This window comes from Macrobrachium rosenbergii, chromosome 54 (assembly GCF_040412425.1).
Source record: "Macrobrachium rosenbergii isolate ZJJX-2024 chromosome 54, ASM4041242v1, whole genome shotgun sequence".
In the NCBI taxonomy this organism is placed as follows: Eukaryota; Metazoa; Arthropoda; class Malacostraca; order Decapoda; family Palaemonidae; genus Macrobrachium; species Macrobrachium rosenbergii.
In genome coordinates this window covers 41,419,741-41,439,130 of record NC_089794.1, presented here as the reverse complement: position 1 = coordinate 41,439,130, position 19,390 = coordinate 41,419,741, and the positions used below count along the sequence as shown (strand labels likewise).

General features: G+C 43.8%; 1 protein-coding gene across 1 annotated transcript in view; it reads right to left on the bottom strand.

Moving 5' to 3' along the window:
• Nucleotides 1-19,390, bottom strand: part of LOC136835017 (guided entry of tail-anchored proteins factor 1-like) — a 32,314-nt gene that overhangs the window by 12,609 nt on the left and 315 nt on the right. Inside the window, exons 2-3 of the mRNA XM_067098053.1 lie at nucleotides 16,988-17,194; nucleotides 6,358-6,523 (exon numbers count right to left, since the gene is read on the bottom strand). Of these exons, the coding sequence (XP_066954154.1) occupies nucleotides 6,358-6,523; nucleotides 16,988-17,056 (235 nt within the window). The 5' untranslated portion in view covers nucleotides 17,057-17,194. The remainder of the gene's footprint in view (nucleotides 1-6,357; nucleotides 6,524-16,987; nucleotides 17,195-19,390) is intronic.

Genomic DNA, 19,390 nt, shown 5'->3' with positions numbered 1-19,390 from the left:
ATTAAAAAATACTCTCCTAACCTCAAAGGATAGGATGAGTATTGCTCTCTGCCCCCAACATTGTGTCTGCGGAAACGTATGGTCCTAGCGAAGAGCAGTCTTCGTAAGTCGTCTTCACGTCCCGCAAGTAATGTGAAGCGAACACTGAATTGCTTCGCCAGAAGGTGGTACCCAGAAGATCGTTAAGGGACATGTTCTTCTGGAAAGCCACCTAAGTCGCAATGGCTCACTTCAGAGTCTTTTGACTTTCAGGAAGTCTCATGTCGCTGTCTTGGCAGGTAGAATGAGCTCTTTGATTGTATTTCTAAAAAGAATGCCAGGGCAGCATCTATGGACATCGTAAGGTCACAGTCTCTAACAGAACAACACAGATTGTCCAACGGGCCTCGACTTCTTTCGTCCTGTTCAGGGTAGAATTTGAGAGCGCCCTGACAGGGGCATAGGACTCTCTCTGACTCTTGCCCAAGAATTCTGTCATACCCTTGATCTCAAAACCTTGGGCCAAGGGTTTGAAGGATTTTCTTATTTCAAGCAGGAAACATAGGCTTAGGGAGCATACAGCATTGAGCCCTCTAAAGCCTATGTGCTTGCTGATGGCTTGAACTTCACTAACTCGCCGCCAGAGCAGCAGGGGAAAATAGCCTTCCTTGTCACATTCTTGAGATGCCGACTAAAGAGGCTCGAATGTACTTGACATTAGTAATTTCAGAACGCACATCCAGGTTCCAGGAAGGGCGCCCTGGGTTGAGGCACCTTTAAACAGTCTCAAAGGATCTCAATAGATCGTGAAGATCCTTGTTGTCGGCTAAGTCTAGACCTCTATGTCTGAAGACTGCCAACAGCATACTTCTATAGCCTTTAATTGTTGAGACTGCCAGCTTTTCCTTCTCTCGGAGATGAAGCAGGACGTCTACATTCAAGTGCACAGAGGTCGTGGGTTGAGGAAATCCCTTTGCTTCTGCAATTCATTTCCTGAAATTGGCCCACTTAGATTGGTACACCACATTGGAGTGAGGGTCTCCTGGCGTTGGCGATAGGCCCTGCCACTGTTTCCTAAACCCCCGCCTGCCAACTTTGTGATAGTCTGAATGCAAGTTAGACTCACAGCGGGAGTATTCTTAGGTACCTTTCTAAATGGGGCTGCCTGAGCAGATCTACTCTCTGAGGGAAAGCCCTTGGGAATTCCACCAGGAAGGCCAAGACCTCTGTGAACCATTCTGCCGCTGGCCAAAAGGGGGCGATCAACGTCATCCTCATCCCTTCCGATGCTGAGAACTTCCTGATTACCTCCCCAGAATCTTGAAGAGAGGAAAGGCATAGAGATCCAAACCCTTCCAGTCCCAGAGGAGGCATCTACTGCTATCAAGCTCCTGGATCTAGAACGGGAGAGCAGTATAGCTGGAGCCTCTTTGTCCTGGATCGTCGAAGAGATACACCGAGGGACGTCCCCATAACCTCCACAGCTCCTGACACACCTCCTCGTGAAGGGTCCACTTGGTCGGCAGAAGTTGACGCTGCCGACTGAGAAGGTCCGCACGGATATTCTCCACTCCTGCCACGAATCTCGTAAGGAACGTGATCCCCCGAGCATGGGCCCAAAGCAGGATTTCCTTCGCCAGGACGAACAGGGACCGGGAGCGAGTTCCTCCTTGTTTCTTGAGGTATGCCCGGGCTGTGGTGTTGTCTGAATTTACTTGTACCACTCGGCCTGATACTTGGCTTGAAGAATTGCAGGGCCAGCAGGATTGCCCCTAATTTCCTGAGAGATTGATGTGCCAGACCTGTTCCCCTCTCCAGGTGTGTCTGACACTTCTCCCCTCCTAGTGTTACCCTCATCCTCCCTGACGCTACCGGAAAACAACGCCAGGTCGGGGCTCTGAAGGCGAGAGAAACCCTTCAACCTCGAGGGGTCGAGCCACCACCAGGTGATCTGACAACAGGAGAGATCTTCAGGTCTCCTCTAGATCCTTCCTCTGTCTATCCAGTTTTTCCGCCAGGAAAACTGAGCGGTTCGAGATGAAGTCTTCCCAGGAAACAAACTTCCAGCGAGGAAATGGTCCTCAGCAGACTCATCCATTCCTCACCGAGCATGTTTCCTTCCCCAGAAGGATGAGACTTTTCTAAGCATTGAAGCTGACGCCTCTGGGATGGAAAAGCCGAAAAGCCACTGAATCCATCTGAATCTCCTCCAGATACACAAAATGGATCGCGCTGGATCAGATGGGACTTTTCTTCGCTCACTAGAAGTCCTAGGAACTTCGGCCAACTCAGTCGATTTCAGGTCCTCCAGACACTTTTGACTGTGAAGAGGCTTTCTGATGAGCCATCGTCCAGGTAAAGCAGATACTCTAATAATACCAGCCAGTGAAGCCATTCGCCACATTTCTCATGATAATCGTGAAGATCATGGGAGCTGTGCTTAGCCCGAAGCAAAGAGCTCTGAATTGAAACACTCTTCCCCCTAGTACAAACCTCAGGTACTTCCTCGACTGGGGATGTATGGGGACGTGAAAGTAAGCGTCCTGTAAGTCCAGAGAGACCATCCAATCTCTTGGTCTTAATGCTCCTAGAACAGATTGGGACGTCTCCATCGTGGAACTTTTCCTTCACTACGAATCGGTTCAGTCTGCTGACATCTAGGACTGGTCTCCATCCTCCCGACTGCTTCGGAACCTAGAACAGTCGGTTGTAGAATCCTGGGGAGTCTAGCTCCAGGACTTGCTCCACAGCTCTTTTTTCGAGCATTTGTCTATGCTCCTAACAGATCTGTTGCTTCTCTTGGATGGTGGGGAGGGCGACAGATCCTGGGCGACATGCAAAGGGGTGGCGCGCCGAGAAAGGGATCTGTATCCTCTCGAACTTCGAGACCAGGTCCGCCTCTGCTCTCCAGGCTCCCGCAAACAAAAGAAGCCTGCTCCCACCGTGTCTGGAGGCGCGCTGTAAATCACTTCTGCCCCTAGGTTTTGATGCTGGGGCCTGGCCTCTGGAAAAACTCCTTCCTCGTAGACGATTCGAGGAAGAAGCTCCTCCACTAAAGGGCTTCTTCTTTCTGGAGGTCGGACCCACGACGACGTCGGCGGGACTGCTGGGCGCCTTAACGAGTAGGCCAAGAGGTCTTGGAGGGCCTTCCTTCAAGCTAGCAGTGAGGTCCTTGATTAAAGACTGGGGAAGAGATGGCTCGACAAAGGGGCTTAACAGCAATTCTGCCTCTGTGACGGAGAAACTGACTTAGAAGTAGTTAGCAGTACAAGGCCCTCTTCTTCAAGAGGCCCAGATAAAAGTGGGGAAGCCAGTCTCTCTGAGCCATCCCCGACAGCTCATCCATGCAGTTCAACACGCTGACAGCTCCTCAGGCTGATCGAGTCGGGATTCTAAGCTTGACATCCAAAGCCCCAAACACCACGTCCAAGAAATTGAAGACTTCCATGGTACAGGAATAGTCCCTTCAAATGATGGTCCACTTTGTGACATAGTCCATGACACCTTGGCTGCAAACAGAGGACCTTCAGGTGCGCCGACTGCTGGCGAAATCTCCCTGGGACGACGAAGGAACTCTTGAGCCGACGCCCTTCTCCGGTTCAGACCACATACCTGCCTTGCCGCTTTTGGAAAGCTTGACGAGGCAGGGCAAAAGAAGTCTTTGCTCATGCCTCTTTCCTCCATCCAGGTGTTAACCTTCTTGAAGGCCTTCTTCAGCAAGAGACTTAGGTCATTTTAACAAACCCCGGCACTCTCCCTCGCCTTGGACTGGGTTAACGCGGCGAGGAGAGAGAGGAGCCATGGTTTGAACTTGTCACCACTGTCTCTAAGAAGACCGGCCAACACCTGGTAGTCGGTAGACGAAGAAGCAGGAGGTTGTTCAAGGTCTGCAGGCTCCGACTCGCCAGAGACTTCTCCCTCTACAATGGGAGAAACCAGAGAGTCTCCCAAGACCTTGGGAGAACGAAGGCCTTGCGGCCCAACACGCAGGAGGGATCTTCTCTTCCCCGCAGTCTTTGATTGCTCTGGAGCGTCACGGCGAGCAACCAAAGAGGCGTCCTGACGAGCCCAGCCGAGGCCCTGCATGGTAGCGAGAGGAGCCCTGACGAGCAGCTACTGAGGCTGCCCAGATAGCTGAGCGCGGAGCGTCACGCTGCAGACCGAACGTTACGATGGCCATCCAGCGAAAGGTGAGAACGGTAGGCTTATGCAGCAGGTGACGGAGACGCATTTAAAAGGCGCAGGAGGGGGACTTTCTGACCTCTGATAGGCAGCTCGAGTCCTTGGCGTCGACGACGCTGCTCTGCTTCCTCTCTGCAAGGAGAGAAGCCAATTGACTTGCATATCCAGCAGGATTTTCTTGAAGGGAGTAGGTCGCTTTCTCGGGAGAAGAGCGATCCTGGTGAGAAGACGAGCTTAGGGGATCGCCTCTTCCTCTCCTCACGGGAACTAAATGCCTCTCCTGAAAGCGACTGGGGCTAAAACGGCCCTCTGAAGACGCCCCAACCTCTCTTCTGTGGCGGAAAACGGCCAAACACCTCGATGACGGTGAACAATGCCTGAGAAAGAGGATCGTGAAGCGCCCCTTCTCTGAAGCTTCTCTTCAGCGGCGAGTCCTTCCGAGAGATCCAACCCTCGCGCCGAAAGACGCCCGGGAGGATCGAGAAGCAGTCCTGGCGATACGCATGCCAGTCCTTGGCAGCCTGGGAAGTGACAACAGGTCCTGCCGGCGGGACGGATCGGAAGCCCCCGCAACCCCCACGGCTTTCTCGACCTGGGCTCTCCCTGAGTCCCGGGAGTCCGGGCAGAGGTCCAGGCCTAGGAAGCGTTATGGGCCGATCTGGGACGCCCCCCTCCACAACACTAGGGACTACCAGCACTTCACTGCACTTGAAGTTTAATGTCACTTTTGGATTCCAGAGCACGGATGGTGTCTCCTACACTGGCCAGGGGCCATACCTCCGCAGACACAACCTCAGGGCCCAAGGCAAAACCACAGGGATAGGGTGAAACTATGTTCACAATTGGGTTATCAGGAGAGGAATTAGTACCTGACTCTACAAACACTCCTGGAGGAGGACCTCCTAGATCCTGTCAGTGCTCCAATCCTGCGAACATAGGAATCATTATAAACCTTCCAGCTTGCATCCGGACAAAGTCTCACACTCCTTGCAGCGATCATTAATCAAGCAAACATGCCCCCTACACCTTTACAAACAGAGTGAGGGTCTACCGAAGCTTTCGGTAGCCTCACCTTACACTCATTCACACAACAAACTCTCTAAAGCTAGCAGAATCCAGATCCAGACATCAATCCAAAGAGAGCAATCAAGAGCAAACTAAAACAGTCCACAAAAGCGTATGCCAATCCACAATCCAAAGTCAAAACCAAAAGTCAAAGAGAATACTTAAGTGGAAACAAAATCCAAAGATGGAGGTACTGAAAACAGATGTTGACAGTACCCGACAGAGAAAATCTGAATAGAAAATGGGAATGGTTCTCGACCACTAGCCTCCCAGCGCGGGAATGGGTACTGCTAAACCACCTGGCCACACTGCGTGTGCCGCGAGTTTTAAAATTCTGTCGGATTCGAGAATACAGCTATATATATATCTGACAGGTAAGTCTCATGAACAAAATGTACTTTCCCTGAGGCAAAGCTTTCTAACAGGCATAAGAATGATCACAAATTACAACAGTTCACAATTGTAAAACTTGGTGCTTTCAATACAGGCCAAAGGGGAATATATTTTTTAATCTATGATCACAGAGAGAAAGTCTTTGTTTGTACTGTGGTAAGTTTTCTGTTCTAACAGCTAGGTAGGTTCTATGTATTCTGTGGCTGAAGTCCACAGAATACCATTACCAAAAATTTATGAGCATATATTAGAATAAATGGCAAGGGAAAGCATAAAATTTTTAAGTTCCATCAGCACCAAGGATAACTATAGGACATACATGTTCCTGAACTTATTCATGCTGTTATAATAGCATAAAATAATGAGCAAACAATATTAGTAACACAAATATCACAGGACTAGAAAATTGCTTAAAAACACTCATGACAACTGATAAACCAAGAACAAGAAAATAGGTAAGGGTGAGTGACCATTACAGGAATAGAACAAATGGATGCTCAATACGCAACAGACTCACACATGAATGAAGCTGTTCACCTATGCATGTACCCATTGAAAAGGAAACCAATCAGCCATTTGGATACAGATTTCAATCTAAGTAAAAATATATGAGCTGGTATCTGTGTAAGAAAACATTTTTCTTCAGTTTCACTGCAGTGTTTCTAATCCACAAAAACAACATACCCCTATATAATTCTAAGTAGTAGAGTCTAAACAATAGTAATCTGAAATACATACCTTTATCTTTGTAATGCTGATTCAGCAAATTAATCTTGCGTTGAACTTTGGCATACGAAGCAAATTGGTCTACCATGCTGATGGTTTGGAGTTGCTGCCTCATTTTTGTCATTTCTTGCTTAATTTTCTGTTCAGCCACACTTTCACCGCCAACCACTTTCAGCAGCTAAATATAAATAACATCAAATTAAAAACTAGCAATAAATGCATTAAGTGGACTACTTCAGTGCACAGTACTACAATAAGTTTTCAATAATTTATTTCAAAACGAATTGAAAGGCAGCACAAACAGTAATGTTCTACAGTATGTACTTTGCAGAATGAAATGGAATAAAACATACTGTATAACAAAAACATATTTCTGTATTCTACAGCATACAGACCATGATTTGCAAAACATAGTTCATTTTTAGTGCTGAGTAGAAACAAAAAATGCTTAAAATGCTGAATTTCATAAAGTATTACACTGACTTCCATGTCAATCATAAGCAATTGGTTAATTTATGTATTACTGTACATCCCATGAAAAGAAAGCAATACTGTCCAGAGACCAACTGTCATACACATTGGTTGGCAAGATGAGCACAGATAATTCCAGTTTGAGGACCTTTGTCTCTAAAGAACATAGTACAGAATTTAGGCCAAAGGCCTAGTGCTGGGACCTATGAGGTCATTCAGCACTGAAACTGAAATTGACAGTAAAAAGGTTTGAAAGGTGTAACAGGAGGAAATTCTTGCTGTTGCACTATGAAACAACTGTTAGGAGAGGGTGGAAAGTAAGAAAAGAGAGAGATATTATGAATGGAGGTGCAGTAATATAATAATTAAAGGGGTTGCAGCTATGGGCTGAAGGGAGGCTGCAAAGAACCTTAAGTAAGGCCTACAATGCACCGTATGAGGTGCAATGATGGCACTACCCTGCTACAGGCTTTGCCTCTTAAGCTTTACAGTATCACAAGAGTATAAAGACAGCTAGGGTACAGCAGACCAAGATTGTCAGGAGGATTTTTTTTTTTGAAACATTCGATCATAAAGAAAATGGCAAGCTGGTATGACATATTACAAATATTTACTGGTCAATCATATTGGCTTATCATCTTCATCAAGATTATATTCAAATGGTACTCTTTCCATACTCAGTGCTATGCTAGCGATTTTATTAAAGCTGTGATAGTCAAGAATAACTGTAGCATAGCACTAGTAATGATGAGACTGATAAGGCACAACAATAAGAAAACGAGAACTTGTCCACAATACTATTTCAATTCAAACTGGCACAGAAGCAATTATGTGCAATAGGACTACCCATTAAAAAATGATTAGATATGCCACGACAGATATTTGAAATTTTCAGTGATGCTAGACGTGCTGTAGAAGTCCATCAAAACTTTATTCCAAAAGTACCCCTATATGACAAATTAAACCTTCCCTTCACAAATTATATATGAAGATGCTGAAAATGTAAAAAAAAAAAAATTGCTGATTCCTGCCCATGTACAAAGCTGGTAAAGCAGCCAGTGCTGTAACAACTCTAACAAAATCACAAGTAGATACTGTATTCCTATTAGCGATTATTCAGAATCTCTAAAACCCACTTTAACCAACAAATGGCAGAATATATAATATTCAGTAATGATCCTTAACAAATTAAAACAGACCAAGCCTGATGTTGGAACATAGAAATTCATATCAAAATGAAGCAACACACACAAGTAACTTTGACTCATCTTAGAACTGGTCACTCTTATCTGACCCATGGATAATTTGATGAGTAGCCCACATGATCTAGTCCCAACATGCAAAGAATATAAAGTGATCAATAATGATATAAATTTTTAAACAAATCAATTAAAGCAATTTTGTCAGACTGTCCATCATTCTCAATTAACCAAACTATAAACATTTTAAGCTGTAATTTATTACATCAAATTAATATTGCATCATTAATAAAGATAAATCCTTCAGGCCAGCCTTTTGAGAGCTAAATAATCTAGCTCAGTGGTCTGGTTGGTAAAAAATCCACGCTGATGTAAGTGTAAATATACATTTAAAAATATACTGTATATATAACAAGAGCTTTGGAGAACCTGCTTGACTCTCCTTAGAAGGAGAATCAAGGCAGGTTCCCAAAAGCTCTTGTTGTACATACATTTGTCCATATACATATAAATTTTTACAATCACATCAGTACGTATTTTTTCACCATTATTAACTCATGTGATTATGAGATTTGCCTACCAATAATAAAAATAATTCAGATCTGAAGAGCATACCATGCAGCTACAAGACATTTGTTTTACACCATATGAATATCATTTAATGCTCTACTGAATGAAGTGCAATACAGTACTTGTACTGTTTTATCGCCTAAGAGTTGACTGTTGTAACAAAGTCAAAAACAAAACCACAGCATATCCCATCCACTTCCCTGAGACGATGAACTAAAAGCTTTTAAAAAAATAAATGCAAAAAATTAGCAATGCTACAAGATCTCTGTGGAGGTTCTTGAATAACGCTAGAACCCAAACAATATAAGTGTAAACAAAAGATATAACTGTGCATCCAAGAGTGCTGACAATTATCCATAGATGGAAGAAATATAAACACCAAACTTTAACTGACAATGAAGAGTGCTGACATTACCCATAGAAGGAAGCACTATAAACACTAAACTTTAACTATCTTATTTTGGGAGGGAGCATTTTATTTTACCAAAGACAAAAATGAACTAGCACAATCTATTTAATGATAAGTTAAAAACTGATCACCTTTGCCGTGGCTACATCCACTGGAAAAAGATGAGCAGAAATCAATTAACAATAAAAACTTGCTGCATTGCTATAAAGCTTCTCCAACAGGGTGGTGTCTTTCACTAGTAACACTGGTCAATGAAAGGGTTGGAAGTCTTTTGGGTGGACTGACCAATGATAACAGCAATGGTTTCTATTTCCTAAGAACAAGCTGCAGCATGTGAAACAGCAATGAAGAAAAAAACACAAAAAAAACATGGATGTGATGAAGTATGCAACACCAAACCTAAAAGAGCTGTTCTCACTGAAGACAGAGTGAGGAGGCAAAGGCAACTTGAAGAATGAGTATAATAACACTACCATCTTTCTGCCTCATTTGCTAATTAACAAACTCTTCTAGCATGACAGTCAACATTAAGAAATCTATTTAACCAACCAACACAAGCAAAGACAAAAGCTTGTAAGGTTATAGAACATATTTCATAAACATGAAGTTTTCATAATAAAACTAATATTGTAATACTTACCTGAACACCTGAATTATCCCTGGTCACTGACCAGCCCGAACTATATCCCCATAATTTTACCCACAAAGTGGGCAATTAACTGTCAGCGTTACCAACGCTACAGGAAAAATCTTGTCAAATGAGTTATCTGGGGTACTGTTGACAAAGCTGCTGCAAATACCGGCCGACAGAGTCCGACATCCCCAACTGAGTCACTCACTATCAAAAATTGAAGTGGGGAGGAGGGTGGGAATCATTCAGGTGTTCAGGTAAGTATTACAATATTAGTTTTATTATGAAAACTTCATATTGCAATGCACTCCCTGAACACCTGAATTAGCCCAATTAACAAAATTTTAACTGTGGTGGGATCAATCTAATTCAACCTACTATTGGTAAATGTATGTGTATATGTATGTCACCATATCAATCAATGCTTTCAGTGAAGAGACATGCTGGAGGGAGACCCATCTAGGTTGCAGCACGCCCCCTTTTCACAACTGCAGAGATGGTAGCTCACTGATCTGCTCTGCATAGGATATCTGTTTATTCATACTCTCACCATATCAATCAATGCTTTCGGTGAAGAGAGATGCTGGAGAGTACTTTGATCGTCAGTCAGGTCAGTACTGTCTCGGTCCATCGACCTCCCATGCGGCTCTTCAGAAACTCTCATGTATGAAGGAGTACGATGAACCTCCCATGTGGCTATTCAGAGTCTCTCACGTATGGAGGAGTACGATGAACCTCCCATGTGGCTATTCAGAGCCTCTCATGTATGGAGAGGAAAGAAGCAGTGTACTGAGCCGCTGATCCTTCGGATAAGGCCAGACAATCGACGAGCAAAGAGGTATCTCAGCACCGACGAAAGAGCCTAGCCTACTAGAGAACCCCCTTGGACTCTCGTAGGGAAATTATCAGACTAAGATACTTAAAAATGTACTAAACTTAAGTTCATGTGATTATACTATTACAGCTGCCTAAGATTCTAAAGACTAAAAGGAAATCCTCTATCTGGTTAACCTAAGAACCTCCACGTTAAGAGAATACCACCTCAGCTAAATGGACGCACCCTAGATAATAGAGTTAGCCAACACACACAAACTAAGAGAATAACCCTCTGATGAGGCGAATTGAACATCTCTTAAGTAAAAGGAAGTAAACATTGAGACAGACTTCCAAGTAGCTGCCTTCAGAATAGAAGACACTGAACAATCCCTTAGAAAGGAAGATGAAGTGGCCATACTCCGAATACTGTGTGCTAGGGGTAGTACAGAGCTTGAAGATGACGAAGAAGAAACCTGAGAAGCCTGGGAAATCATCTCCCTCAGAAAGTAACTAATCACATTCTTTGACAGCGGACAGGAAGGATTCCGCGGAGAGACGAGAAGTGTACGCGGACAGAGTTTCTCAACCTTTGATAAATAGACTTTTAATGCCGCACCTGACATAAGGACATCTCTGCTGGATCACCGGTAACGAACTCTTGCCGATAAAGAACCCTAAATGAATGAGGTAGAAGGTTAACCTCTGACTCCGACTTCGCCACGAATTCCGGAAGAGACAAATACATGTCATTTCCATCCTAGGAAATAGCCTAGAAACTGCCTGAAGCCTGCCCACCTTTCTAGCTGTAGTTAAAGCCATACGAAAAAAAAAAAAATTCTTAATCAGTTGTCTTAACGTTAGAACTTCCAACAAATCCCACGGATGAACCCGAGTCAGCAAGACAGGACGTCTTAAAGGAACGTAATAAATCATGGATGATTTTACTACTAGAAATTTTTGGGAAGATGGAAACTAAATGTAATGCTAAGCGTTGAGCGGTAGCCAGCAACCGGTGAATAGGAAAGAAACTTGACTTTCTGAAGGAATAAAAGAAAATCAGCTATTTTGGCTATGGAAGGTCTAGAGATGGAATGACCTTCCTTACGACACCAACTTATATACATTGTCCGGCTGACCTGGTAAAGCTTATGGGTTGACTTTCTCAAGCTGAAAGAAAGCTGTCTAGACACAGCTTTACAGAGTCCGGACTGTCTAGCTGCTCGCTCGGCAGTCGCCTGCAACTAGGTTCAGCACGCAAGGGTTTGGATGATAATGGTGAAAAAGCGGTTGTCTGAGAAGATCTTCTGCATGGGAAGGAACATTGAAATTTCCGTAAGGAGCTTACGAGTTCCGGAAACCAAGGGCGTAGGGCCAGCAAGGAGCTATTAGAGTCACAGATGTCTTGACACTCTCCCGCAATTTCCTGACTACCTGATGAATGAGACCAAATGGTGGAAAGCATACACCTGCATATGATTCCAATTTTGTAACATCACAATGGTGACTATCGACATGGGGTCCACCACTGGTGAGAAATAAACCAGAAGACGGTGGTTTAATCTTGTCATGAAAAAGTCCACAGATGCTGGCCACTTCCGGAGAACCTGACATACTACTTCCTGAGCCAAGGTCCACTCTCCCCCCCCCAATACCTGACGAGAGCGACTTAACGAGTCGGCCAGTACGTTGAGACTCCCGATACAAGTTGGGGAAGAAGAGAAACTCCATTTTTCACACCATCTCAGGACTCTACGTGTTACAGTATACAGTTCTTGATCTCCTCAAGTTCTTCAGATACGACACGGAGTTACGTTGTCGCAAAACAGAGCCACTGCTCTGTTGCGCACTAAGGCTGAAAAAACACCTGAGGGCTTCCTTTACAGCCCTGAATTCCCAAAGATTTATTGACTCCTCTCATTCCCGATCCCTCCAGAGGCCTGTAGCCTGGTTTCCTCCAAGGTTGCTCCCCAGCCTTGACCTGAGGCATCTGAGTACAGGTGAACGTCGGGAAGAGAGGAGTCGATAGACCTTCCGGGTGTCAGATGCACTTCTGAACACCACAGAAGATCCGACAGGCAAGAATCGCTCCAGACTATAACTATGTTCTCATTGTGGAAGTTCCAGTGACTCCTGAGACATACCTGAAGAGAAACGCATCCGGAGACGAGACCCTAGAATTAAAAAGAGAGCGAAGACATTCTCCCTAAGGGGTGTCTCTAAACTGGTACCAGCTGTTCCCTGTCGGACAAGAACACCTCTACTTCCTGAAGGACCGACTGGATCCTCTCCAGGGTTGGGAAAAAAAAAAACCTCAAAGGAAGAGAGAGCATCCTCATCCCTGAAAGATTATAGATTATGTTGGGACCAGGCAACTCTTGGTGAAGATTAGACTCTCGGATTCTAAAGAGGAGGCAAGTAACCAATTGGCCGTAAAATAAGTCTAGATCCTTCAACATTCTGTTAATCAGCTCAGTGGTCTGGTAAAACATAACTTTTTCTAAAGAGGAGGCGGAGACATGGCTAGATAGCAACAACATTCTCATACTGGCCACATCACCCGACACCGGAGACATGAGTTGAGCAACAAAACAAATCGTAGCCTTCTGTGATGCTACTGCTGACAACAACAACACGAAATTGACCATGGAGGAGACATCCTCCTCTCTAAAAAGACTGTTGCAGAGTGCAAAAAGGCGCCCCCAACAGAACCCTCTTATGTATGTCTGGATAGTGAGGTGGAAGATTATTTAAAAAGAAGTCCCTCCTCTTCTTGCCAAAGACCATTGTACAGCCAGCCGAAATGTTAGCCTGGTATGCTAACCCCATTGAAACCGAAGTGATGAGGTTGTCAAACAGTACAGGATCGGAGGGAGTATATTCAACTTGTTTGAGAAACCCATCAATCCAGACAACATCCACAAAGAGTGGGACAAAGGCCTCAGACTGACTGTGAAAAGTGTCCTCCAAAATACAAGCCTCACGCGATGTAACTGCTACCAAATGATTCGACAAAGGAACCCGAGAGAGAAGAGCCTCAACAGATTCGTTGAAAGGAACTCTGACACCGGCAGAAGGGTTACCCGCTACCCTATAGAACCCCTTCCGATTATGACGCAAGGTTGAATCCTGTCTACCCGACCCGATAAGAGAAGCTAACCTAGAGTCCACCTCCCTCAACACCCGCCCAACTCAGCCAACCAGACTGGTTTACTTGATGTTTGGGAGACTACTGGTTTAGTTGCATACAACGATTCCAACATTGCTTGGTTTGGTTGTGTAGGTTCCTCAAGAGCCTGGACTGCGAACAGAGAGAATGAATAAAGTCCACCATCTGCTTATACTAGTTTCCATTCACTGGAGAAAAAACCTATATCTGGTACCGGCTCCTCTTCTTCAAAAGAGCATTCTCTATTAGACTGGTCCGACCAAACCGGGACAGGAAAAGAGACAGACTGACCACCCACAAGAGCTACACCCGACAACCTGGAACTCGCTACACCAGGATGTGCGAGACCAACACCTGACATACCTGACCCCATCATACCTGAGCCAACCATAACCTGGTTGCACAAACCCTGCACCAACTAAAGCTGATGACAAAACTCTTGAGTCAGACACACTTGACTGTGCAAACCCTGCACCACCCAGCGACAATGACGCAACACCTCAGCCGACCACACCTGGGTGATAAACGCCCACCCCTGCGAGCGGAGAGGCCAACACCCGATCCACCCAACGCCAGATGAACCAATGCCGCACCAGGGCAGGTATCCAGAGCTGAAGTCACACTGATTAAGGGAGAGGGAGGAAGAACTCCCTGATGACCCGGAACCAAAGCCGAACCCACATTGAACACCTTAGAAGGAGGAACAGAAACAGCCGCAGGAAAAGTTGAGAAAGAAGTAGAAGAAGGAGAGAAAAAGAAAGCAGCCACACTCGGAATAACCACCAGAGCACCTACCGCCGATGTTGGACAGGTGGAGAACATATCAACTGATCCAGTACTCAAAGGTGTTTCTCAGGACAAGCCACGAGCTGTGGAACCAATGGGGACCGAAGAAGGAAAACTACCACTTACTCTAGTGAAAATGAGAGGCTGAGGACACCGTCAGTACTGATACACTCAACAATGATGCAGACGATACGCCAAATGCTGTAGCATCCGCAAGAACCGCGGAGGACACATTACGTTTTAAACCCAGTAAAGGATGAAAATACGGAGTTGCGCAAGACTACGCACCATCTGTGAAGCATCTAGACCAGAAGCCTGAGAAAACTACAGGACCCGTGTAAGGAGCTAAAGAAAACAGCCCTGCCAAAGGCACACCTTACCTCAACCCTGAAGAGCGAGAGGGAGCCACTGAAAACTCCAACATTACAGGATTGAACCAATGAAAATCTTTGCTCTGCTGACCTAATGGCAAAGACAACAGGGTGAGCGAGAGAAGACTCCGAAGAGTGACCTGATAAAGAAGATTGTGTAAAGACACTGGAAGAAGGCTTACAAGAAATCAGGGAAAAAGGAAAACTCAGAAGCAACAGAAGAGGCCATAGTTTTTTTTTTTTTTTTTGGAGAAAGAAACTAGACCGGCTCTGTTCCCCCTTGATAATTTTGACAGACATCACTAGCAAACTCATGAAAATTCTTCACGACATGATCTTGAATATTGGAAAACCCAAAATTGAAAACATTGCCTAACTAGTAATCTATAACCCAGTGACAAACTCAACAATTCTGCATTATACTGAGCCAAATTGAAAACCCTATCACCAGAATTACCACCACCACAAGATGAACCAAACTCATCCAACGAAGGAAAAGGAACCTTTGAAGACGAAGGAACATTCTCCAACACTACAGAACCCGACAAACCCGAAACCACATCTGAACAACGAACCATGGACTTAGAAACCTTCTGTTGTAAAGAACCTGAAGCAGGAAATAAAACCGAAGATGGATCCAAGACGAAGAAGACTGTCCTTCCACTTCTCTTCCTGAAACCCTTCCTAACCTATTTTCCCTACTCATCTGTGTCTTACCTAACTTCATCAGAACTTACACCTGGGAAGGGGGAAACTCTGCCAACAACCTATTTTCCCATGGCCCCGCCACCCGTTGGGCTGGTTCTGGAACCTAACCGGGGCTAAAAAGAATGATTAGAATCAACTATGCTACTACTATCACTATCTCTATTCTCTGTTAACTTAATCATCAGGCTAGAAATAGGCTAGACATACTGCATGATAAACTGTCCTCTAACTTCTTGAATACCTCAGAATCTAACACTTCCTTATCTACTGATTGTAACCCTACAGCTGATCCTGACTTACGCTTACTCTTTGAGGCAAAGGATTTTCTGTGTTTCAAATAATCCTCCATCTGATCTCCTGACAAAGACCTATACTCGTCACATCTCTGACTGATACTACACTGAACCTTCCTGCATAAAATACAAACAAAATGTCGATCGTGTTTGAGGGTACTCATCCTACGCTTGCAAGATGTGCAGGACCGATGAGCGGCAGTATCTCCAGTTACTAGTAGAAGGCTTGGTCGTCGAAGATGTAGACGAAATGGAAACAGCGGCGCTAGCAGACGGTGACGTCTTCCAAAGTACCGATCCAAAGTTAAAACCGTGAGAGAAGTTCCAAATCCAGTCAGTAAAGTATAAATCCAGGAGAAAAGGTGTTGAAAACAGTCCAAAATCATAATCTGATGTCCAAATTCTTTAATTGGGGGTCGGGGTAAATGACCAAAAGTTCGCCTGACGTGGGACACACCCACACAGCACGGTGAACAAATAACAATTGGGGATGTTGGCCTCTGTCGGCTGGTATTTGCAGCAGCGTTGTCAACGGTACCTCAAGTAACTCATTTGACAAGATTTTTCCTGTAGCGTTGGTAACGCTGACAGTTAATTACCCACAAATGGGGATATACTGTAGTTCAAGCTGGTCAGTGACCAGGGCTAATTCAGGTGTTCAGGGAATGTATTGCAATATAACAATTACTGAAAAAGCATTTTGGTGTCTCCTCATCAGTAAATATAAAGGAGAGGCTGCATGAGATATTGTTGATTAATAAAACTTTATGACTAAACAATATAGAAATGGGTGTATGTAATACTGTACAGGAGAGGTGAGATAATTTGAGAAATTTACCTGGATAATGAGAAATTTGCAACCTTAGCTTTGTTTCTATTTGCATCCCTGAGGTGCTGGTACTATACATGGCCAAATTTCCGTAGGGAGCCATGTTTAGTACAAAAACAAAAACATCAACAACAGACAGCTGAATTTCCGTTACCTTGGTCAATTTCTTATCTCATCTGTACTAAATTATATATGCTCTTTCATATATCCTTGAGTTAAGGAATTATTATATAAATAATCGATATCTTCATTCGGCCGCCTACTTTATATTTACTCCACTACCTTATCCAAACACTTTTATACTTAAATGATCTGACAAACTAATATAATTTGTGTAGGCTATGCCAGGCTAAGCAGTTAGCTGAATAAGAATACACAAAATGAAAAACTTACAAACTGAATAAATCCTGGAATTAGCATTTCGGCAGAGCCAAGGAAAGTTGTTAACAATAGTAGATACATTTTCAATACTTTTTTCTTGTTTAAAACATTTTCAACTTATTCTTGCACCTACAGTAGTAGAACCCCCCTTAAGCCACTTCCACAGTTCACCACGTTTGATTTAGCTCTAGTTTTGGGATTCTCTGAAGTAAATACAATCTGCAATGAAAGAAAAGAAATGCAGTTCTCAGGTATTAGAGTTACCTTGGGTGGTCCAAGGGAGAAGAGAAAAGTGCCTAGATTAGGATAGGGTATTAAGGTAACGATACAACCATGTAATTGGTCTTGTAATATATCATTCTCTATACATTAATGTCTTTTGTGATAGCCTATGCTAGAAACTGGTAAGAAGCATGCACTGTCCAACTGCATCACTTGTGGTTTATGCATTTCACACCATTCCTGTTGGGGCAATTCACTCATTTTTGGTTCCCTGGTCCCAGTTGACCAACAAGATGCTAGGGGGATGCCACTTAGGGAAGACGGCAATATTATGCATTTGCAACATCAGTAACAGAACCAATATTTTCTCACTCATGTTTTAACTTATCCCCTAATAATCAATAGCAAATTATAAGAGACTTTTAAAAATTTATATTTGAAAAAATATTATTTGGATTAAAAAATATTTTCAAAAACCACTTTTCATTTTTCGAATGCTTCATACAATATTTTCTGATACAATTACAAATTTATCATTGACAATATTACTCCTTAGCTATTCAAGAAACACCTGAAAAAAGTAAAAAAAAATTATTAATTAGTTGAATGGGCATGTAAGTGCATGTATTTTAACAATCATATCCAGATTAACCTAAAAAAAAAAACTACTATCGTTACTCTCCTCGGAGTGATCTATCTCAAAATCACTATTTGATGAAAATAAATAAGTATTATCAAAAGAAGCCATTAACTCCAAAACTTACAAAAACAAAAATTTATAAAACTCTTCAAATGTTGCTCAACTTCAGGATACAAAGTCCGGCGGCCCCCGGCTTGACGGAAGGTTTATAGTTTTGTTATTTTTATACTTATGATTAAGAGAAATCTGGCATCTTTTATGTCCAAGAGTGAGCTGAATGGTTGGCGATACTGCTGACATCACTCAAGCAAAGCTAAGGGGATAAGACTAAATTCACAGCAGTCTTTGATAATAAAATGTCAATAATATTGTCGTCCTTAAGCAACATATAAATCATTGATTCTAGCAACATATAGCACCTTGTGGGTTAAAAAGTCCATTGGGGCTTCACATAACTGTTATATATAGGGGCTGGCAAAACAATGACATTTACTAGGATGCCATGTCCTGACCTAACCCGACCTTACCTTCCAAACCTGACTAAGGACACCGTGAACTGACTTAACCTGGGTAGGGAGCTTTGCCTACCCCTGGGCCCCCCCTCAAACACTCAGAGGTAGTGTTAGATCCTGCTCACATCGTCCTGAAACTACTCATTAAAAAAATGGTTTGGGTAATTCTAAGTACCAGCTTCATGCCTGTTTTTATCTTGGAAACTGGTTTTTTTCTATACTTTTAGGGCTTCTGATACTGGCAGTGAGTTTGTTTGTTGTCGGCCAAGTGTTATTTGCCCCCAGCTCTACTCAACATCAAAGGGAGACTGTGGGAATTCGGGGTTTTGGGTGGGGGAGAACACAGAAATGGAATGGACATGTTTACGTTGGGAGGTGCCCTCTGGAGGGGAAAAGCAACAGGGAGCCACTCGGCAACAGGATGGAGTTGAATGCATTTTGCCGTGTTTAGTACTGGCATCGGGGATGGAATGTCCCTTCGCCGTGTTTAGCAATGGCCCGGGGGTTACCCATACGTTAACAAGTTACTGCACTTGCCAGACGGGATATGAACCGTTCCAAACAGATGTACCCATGCTGTCTTGTGAAGATAGCATATGGAAACCCCTTGTTGGATGGACTTCAGGGGTTAATTACAGGTTCATTACATTTGTGCGACAAAAATTGAAGATAAATCCATAATTAGCAACCAAAAAACTGTACAAAAAGTCAAATTAGAAGGAAATTGCTGCCGCGGAGCTACTACTTAGATTTACCATGGTTTGCAACAAGAATAGTATAGAGGTTAGAAATACACCAAACACGAGATACACAGGTTACGCCAAAGCGTCCATGGTCAGGTTAGGTGAAGGTAAGCTGGGTAGCTTACAGCCTATTCCCTCTGAAATGCCTACAGTAGCCCTGACCTCCTCCTCTGCATTCGCTCCATCAAGGAGGCCAATACAGAAACTCTTGATGCCTTACGCGATAACCCCCAAAGAAAAACTACCCATAATGCTTCCTGCCGAAAATGGGTTTGGCCTGTGTCGCTGGCCCAGGCTA